Here is a 7,220-nt window from a genome sequence, read left to right on the forward strand (position 1 = left end):
GCCTCATACTCACATAAGGTTACAGCTTGGGAGATATTCTTTTGGTCGGGCTGATGCACTCTCAAACTCAGGCAGTCCTTCTAGTTCACTGAGGTACTTTGAAACTTTGATTCTCCAACACGCTAAGAACTTATGGTTCCGTAAGTTATCTGATTTGTTCTTATTGCTTAGGTGGGAGCAATCTTTTTTGTCACTTTCTATACCTTGGGAAGAAGCAGAAACTCCCTATTCCATTTTATCTTTCACTCTTCCATAGATTTAGTTCTCTCAGAAACAAGTGCTAAGAAAAAAAAAAAAAAACCCTCGAGTTCAAGCAGTTCATTGGGGAGGTGACCCCAAGAAACCCCAGTAAAACAGAGGGAGGAAGACAGGAAAGAGAAGGAAGTCTGTATAGGGTGGCAATGAGCAGGGGAGGTGCAGTCGCCGCTTTTGGAACACTGCATGGAATCAGCCTGATTGGTGAAGTGGCCATTATCCAGCAACTCCCACTTGTGATTGATGAGCTGCCCTGCCTGTGGGTGGTGCCTGTTCCAGGTCAAAAAGACCTAGAATCACAGGAAGTTGTTCAGGTGAGGGAATGTGGGATGGTACACAGTATCTCCTCTAGACTCTCCAATGACACTTGGGACTTTACTTCTCAGGAATATTGGCCTACTAGAGCCTGATGTTATTGAAAAGATGATTCATACCTGATTCATTTCCATAGTCTCCTAGCAGGGAGAATGGCCAGAAGATAAGTAAGCAAGAATTATTAAATGAGAAAACACATTTTATAAAGTACCAATTTGTAGAATTCTGGTCATCTCTTTTTAATTTCTTATCGTCCTCCCAAACCCACACCCTCTCCCCCACTCCCAACCACTCAGATGACGTGGTTTATTCTCTTAATCGCCAAAAATATTTCAGTTTCCCTGACTGGTTGGAATTTTAAAAACTGTGATTATCTAGCTAATGTGAATGTATTATAATTTTAAAGTGTTATTTCTACCCTTGCACTTTGTCTAACAGATATTTTATATTCCCTGTAGCCAACAATGATAAGGCGTCCACCAACAGTTATCTGCTACATTTGTGGTCGTGAATATGGAACAAAGTCTATCGCCATCCACGAACCCCAATGTCTAAAAAAGTGGCATAATGAAAACAACTTGTTACCGAAAGAGTTAAGGAGACCAGAACCTAAAAAACCAGAAGTCAGGACCATTACTGGTAAGTTTTTGGAAAAAAGAGAAAAGAAGAAAAGACTTAAGTGTGTAAGGGAGACTTTTCTCTCCAAACTTATTAGAGGAGAGGTATTCCTTTCTTACTTATTCAAACAACTGAAATCAGCAACATTTACTGTCTTGATTACAACCAAATAGGAAAAACAGTTCTAGAATGCCTGACCAAAGGGCCTCAGACGCTAAGATGTAAAGCCACTATTGTCAAAACTGTGCAAGGAAGGAGACCCACTGGCACTCCCTGTATTTCCCAAAAGCTACTTTCATGTATTATTAAACTTAATACTTAAGAAGCACAAAGCTTAAAAAATCTTAGAGGGCACCTAGAGACACGTTTTCAAATATGAATATGACTTAGTGTTCACAGAGCAGCATAGAAGACTCACAGTTTGCAGGGTCCACCAGCCAGGGTGCAAAATGAATAAATTGATCCACATGTGACAAAAGGGAGGGTGGGGACCATGGTGAGTGGGAGAATGCTGACTCTCTCTAAAGGAGATCATTGCTACCTGCTTCCTGCTGTTACCTTTAAGAAATTTATTCCCTTGTGGGCATATTTTTTAAAAAAGATTTTATTTACTTATGTGATAGAGAGAGATCACAAGCAGGCAGAGAGGCAGGTGGGCGGTATGTGGGGGGGGGGGGGCAGGCTCCCTGCCAAGCAGAGAGCCTGACATGGGGCTCGATCCTAGGACCCTGAGATCACAACCTCAGCCGAAGGCAGAAGCTTACCCCATTGAGCCACACAGGCGCCCCTCCATGTGGGCATATTTTTGCTAACACAAAGGAAACTGGAATTCCAGAAATTGATATGCAATGCCCAGATCTTCCAAATTTTGCAATTAATACTTCGTACAGCACAGCATAAGCCAAATGAAACCCTGTAAACTGCTGCGTGCGGCCTCTTTATGGAGCCTTTGTTTGCTCATTTGGGGCGAGAACAAAGTAGTTCAGAAAATGTTTGCCAGACCAACTCAGCCTCACTCATCTTATTCCTACTGTCATCACTTCCTCAGCAGATCCCCTCAAAGGAAAATCATTCTTGGTTTTAAGAAAATTACCATTCAATTCATTAATCCTCTTTCTGTAACTGTAGATTTGCCTAACTAGAGGGTACCTCCAAGTCATTCAGTATCAATGAGTCCAGAGCACTCTTGTCAGAAATGTAACACAGAAGAGTGCTCTAACTTCCACAGAGTGGAATCTAGCTTGCCATGATAAAGTTCTAGAGGCTGCCAGGACCTGACTCTTCACAGTCCTTGCCAAGAGTAGGAGAACCCATCATTCAGGTGGGAAAAGTATTCAAGGTGAACACATCCATCCATGAAATGAGAGCATTTGCCCACAAAGACGTTGTTTACCTCACTGAAACTCTCTTCCTAGCAATTCTGTGTGGTGTCAAAAATCTGTTCTCTTCACTTCTGACTTTATCACCTTCTCTGCACAAGTCTAAAAGAGGAGAGAGAAACGACTGGTTTGAAGGCCCTGAGGGGTTCCATAGTCTGTTACTGGCCACAGGTGGAAATGGTGGGCCCTATCCCTGTACTTTCCTGCAGTCGTCGTCTGGGTGCCATGCTGTTTTTGTTTCTGAAGGTGTCCTTTCTTTTTTTTTTTTTAAGATTTTTATTTATTTATTTGACAGAGAGAGATCACAAGCAGGCATAGAAGCAGGCAGAGAGAGAGAGAGAGAGGAGGAAGCAGGCTCCCTGCTGAGCAGAGAGCCCGATGTGGGACTCGATCCCAGGACCCTGAGATCATGACCTGAAGCGAAGGCAGCGGCTTAACCCACTGAGCCACCCAGGTGCCCTGAAGGTGTGTCCTTTCATCTCGGAGGCTGAGAGAATTCCCATTCCCACCCTATGGACTTCTTGTGGTCATGGGGTCCAGACAACCCTTCCTCCAGATCCAAAGTCAAAGCCCTACTCAAAAACTTTTAGTAATACGATGAATCCTCCCCAGTGAGACCCAACGGGTACTCTGGAATTTTTGAATCCATGTTACATCGTATGAGTAAGGAGAAAGTCCGTGCCATTCCCTTTTCAATAATTTTCAAAGCTCTCAAAATACACATTCGTATCCTGCATGGAAAGAGATACTGGGTTTCTCCAAAGGAGAAAAACGAAGTTGTGCTGGAGTTGAATTTCCCGTGGAGTAAAATCAAGAACATGAGGAGTAGCGGGATGGGAATCTAAAGTTTGCTATGCTTGTGTGAACCATTAGGAAGGAGTCACAGGAGAATTGCCTGGGCTTTAATGAAGAAATATTTGCTGTGAAAATGATAAAAAGAAAAGTATGCAATTTAGGTTTGAGTGCCTGGCTACACATAGGCGGGCCTATTTTGGGTGATTCGAAGACACAGTCAATTTAATGTACTAAAGCCATTCTATTTAAATAAGGTTTAGTAAAGCTAAATCCCACACTGTTTTTCTAAAATAAAGCCATATGCCTTTTCTCCTATGCTCTGCCAATGACGATTATACATCTCTCAGATGTCTTGGTTGTTTTCTTAAGGACACTTCTTTTCGTCAGATTAACTATTCTGTTTGCATTCTTTGCTTTAATTATTTAAAGAGTCCCTGAGTTTATGGCCATGACGAGAAGATACATTTTTAGGATATCATTCATCCTAAATTCACCCTGAACTGTCAGTTTTGGCCTTTCAGAACATTCCACTGAAGGATTACAGAAGAGGAAAACACAAATGCATGTTCTTTTCCCTTTGTAAGTTTATATTTAGAGTCAATTGAAAGAAGGCCAAAAGTTGTATTTACAAGATAATAATGTGTAAGCAAAGATGTTAATAATTAGTGAAGAATGCATATCATAACACATAAAACAACGTCTTCTCCTTTTTAAAATCCAAGGAGTGAAAAGTCTCTGGTTCATAGCTAACTTTTTACTCAACTCTTGAAAGAGGGAGTGGTACTTTTTTTTTTTTTTTTTTGGCAAAAGTAGTATGATTTGTCTAAACCCTCAGTCAACAGGTATTTCCTGAAAATATTTTCCATAAAAAGTAGAGTATGGTTGTCCAGAATAAAAACTGATCCATGTTTTACCATTTTTCTTTTTCTTTTCTTTCCTTTTTGTTCCTTTTCTTTCTTTCTTTCTTTTTTTTTTTTTTTCCTTCTTTAACTTTCCAGCCAAAGGTTTCTATGATCTTGATGCCTTAAATGAAGCTGCTTGGACCAGTGCCCTGAGCCAGTTGGTTCCCTGTAATATTTGTGGGCGTACCTTCCTGCCAGACAGACTGATTGTTCACCAACGATCCTGTAAACCAAAAGCCGCCAAGTAAAGCCCTCTCCCAGCACAAATGTTACAGGACTTAGATCCTTCTGAGAGAGATCGGGGTATGGAGAGACGGAGGGAAAAGGGGGTAAAGCGAGGAAACAAGAAACCCCGGAGACCACTGGAGGTTGTCTAGAGCGGGAAGCCTGCTCAGGGTTCTTGTGGCAGGAGCGTGACCATGACCGTGACGTGGTGGGCCGTCGCTCTGCATTTGCTGAGCAGCTGCGTGCTTGCGCGCAGACACACGGTGGCGAAGGGAAGGGAGGGCTCGTCACACTCCGTGGGGCAGAGTTACAAGTGGGCTGCAACTCCTCAGGGCTGGCATTTTTGTCTCCAGGAAATTTCAGAGCCAACTGTTGCTGTTTTTCTTCCCTTCTCTTCTTCCTGAGCAGGATTTTTGAATTTCACAATAAGGCCTATTATTTTTCAGGGAACAAGAGGGTTCAGGTGGTGATTTCAGGCAACTCCTTAGTCTCCAGAAAAACTGGATTCCTTCCCACCCTTGTGCTCTCTGAAATAAGGTGCCACTCCCTGTTTCCTCTAACCCAGGGAAACGCTCTTAATTGGGCTGTTGATTGGGAATCTTCTTTTCTCTATAAAATCATTGCACAGCAAAGACTTTCAAAAAAGAGCTAAGGAGTTCAAGTACTAGGATCGTGTCTAACTCCTACTCCCTTACCAAGAGCGGGAAATGCTACAGAGAAATTTCAGAATTGATGCCAGCCTCCTATGTCAGAAAACTGCTACAGTGTGATTCATCACATGGGTGGGTGGAGGTTAGCACTTCCCTCCTATAGGAGAAGTCCAGAGAGTTCTCTGTAGCCTCAGAGAGGCTTATAGGTGTTTTATTGTTGAGCTCTAAAAGCCTGCCAGGAAGTTCTGTGCCTCCCCACCCGCTGCCCAGGCAATGGCTTGTGCAACTGCTCTGTATTTTAGACCTTGAATGTGCATTCATAGAGGTGGGGCTCTCCTGGGAGGAGGCCAGGGTCAGGAGGTGCTCTGCCCAGGAAATTCTGCTCCCCTGGACGGCGCTGCGATGCCTGGACTCCTGGCAGTTTTGCTTGTGGTCTTTGTTCATTTTATGGCTGAAGTTCAGAACCATCCAGGATCCACTGGGTTGCTGCAGACCTTGAATTCATGACCTAATACAGCACAGTCAGCTCCAAATTATACAAGCAAATGTGTTGGACCTAATATTTTAGTCCCACATCTCCAATTAGAAGAGGTTAGGTTACGATAATTGCACTAATCAGTTGTTGTTATTATTTTGTTTTGCTCTTGTCCCAAAGGAAGAAGAGATTAACTTTTAAAATAGTCTTTAGGTACCCTCAAAGAAGATTATCCTCTTGAGAAAGACATAGCATCTAACATCCTGTTGATGGTTTAGTTCTTCCATTTCACTAGCACGGATGACAACCTCTAATACCGGAGTTAGTGTACCATCAATCAGCCACTGTGCTTAGAGCCTCTTAGACTGCCATGCGGATAAATCTCACATCAGGCTAGGAGGAGAGGTTATCTTTATTTTATGTCTCAGGAACGGTATTTAAATAGATAACAAGCTAACTCGAGGTCACACTGGGCTTGAGTAGAGGGATAGACTAGGGAAGCAAACTCGTGACTCCCGGAATCCCAGACTCCCTCAGGTACCCGTGCTATCTGTATGCTACATCTCATCACGGGCTCAATGGACCATGCGAACAAATGATCCGCCACGTGTGATTTTTTTCTTTTTCTTTTTTTTTGTACCCAGCGCTAAGTAACTAAGGCAAGTAGGGATTTTAGGATGCTTGTCGTTCGCCTGCCTGTTAGGGTTTCTCTTAAACAGAAGAGGTGAAAACTTGCTCAGTTCTTTCAAAAGCCACCCTGCCTTCCGCAGATGTTGAGCAGTCCAGTGGGGAAATACACTGAAAATGCTGACCTCAACTTTGAAATGGGTTGCCACTTGGGGTCCTAACAAGACATTCTGATAGCCATTCCTTTCAAAGCATGACCAAAAAAAAAAAAAATTCCAAGTCAACTACTCCTCTGTAGGCATTACTAGGTCTGTGAGTCCTTGGAGGGGGAAAGGAACGGGTCTTGCAGGAATCGTCACTTCCTCAGGGAATGGTGAATTTCCTGGACACGGGTCACAGGGCTGCGGGGGGTGGGGGGGCTAGCTGGCCTGCAAGTGTTGCGTGGAATTACAGTAGGAACGACAACAGTCAGAGAGTTCCTGTCTATCAGCAAAGGTAAGTCCTCAGAACCTGTGCAGGGACAGGAAGAAGCTCGCCTGTTCCCTGCCAGCGGCTCTCCCGCCAATTAATTCACTTCTGTGCCGATATTTGTACCGTGAGAAGAAAATAATCTAACAGTCGTTGGCACCTCCGTGAGCCACGAATTTGAACTTAGCCGTGGTCCCGGTGGATACTCTCCTAGATGATGACAAGCAGACCCTAGATGAAGGTACTTGGAGCTCCTAGGCTCCCACGTCCACTCCCAGCCAGGCAGTTTCTGGTCTAGGCTGCGTGATTATTAGAGGCATGGGTAACACTGCACTACCCTCCTCCACGGCTCCACTAACTGGGGCTGCAAGATTCTCCTCTAGGAGGGGAGTGGGGTGGGGAAGGGAGTAACCAGGTGCCGGGCGGGGGGCGCTAATGAGAGCAGATGTGATGAGCATTGGGTGTTACAGGCACCTGATGAATCGCTAAACTCTACCTCTGAAACGAATAA

General features: G+C 44.0%; 1 protein-coding gene across 2 annotated transcripts in view; it reads left to right on the forward strand.

The window, feature by feature from the left end:
• Positions 1 to 6,661, forward strand: part of LOC122916389 (zinc finger protein 474-like) — a 47,063-nt gene extending 40,402 nt beyond the window's left edge. For both annotated transcript variants that reach the window (XM_044263696.1, XM_044263685.1), the window contains 2 exons: positions 1,029 to 1,209; positions 4,361 to 6,661. In XM_044263696.1, coding sequence (XP_044119631.1) covers positions 1,029 to 1,209; positions 4,361 to 4,512 — 333 coding nt within the window. In that variant the 3' untranslated portion in view covers positions 4,513 to 6,661. The remainder of the gene's footprint in view (positions 1 to 1,028; positions 1,210 to 4,360) is intronic.
• The last annotated feature ends 559 nt before the right edge of the window (positions 6,662 to 7,220 follow it).

The sequence above is a fragment of the Neovison vison genome, chromosome 1 (genome assembly GCF_020171115.1).
Source record: "Neovison vison isolate M4711 chromosome 1, ASM_NN_V1, whole genome shotgun sequence".
Classification (NCBI taxonomy): domain Eukaryota; kingdom Metazoa; phylum Chordata; class Mammalia; order Carnivora; family Mustelidae; genus Neogale; species Neogale vison.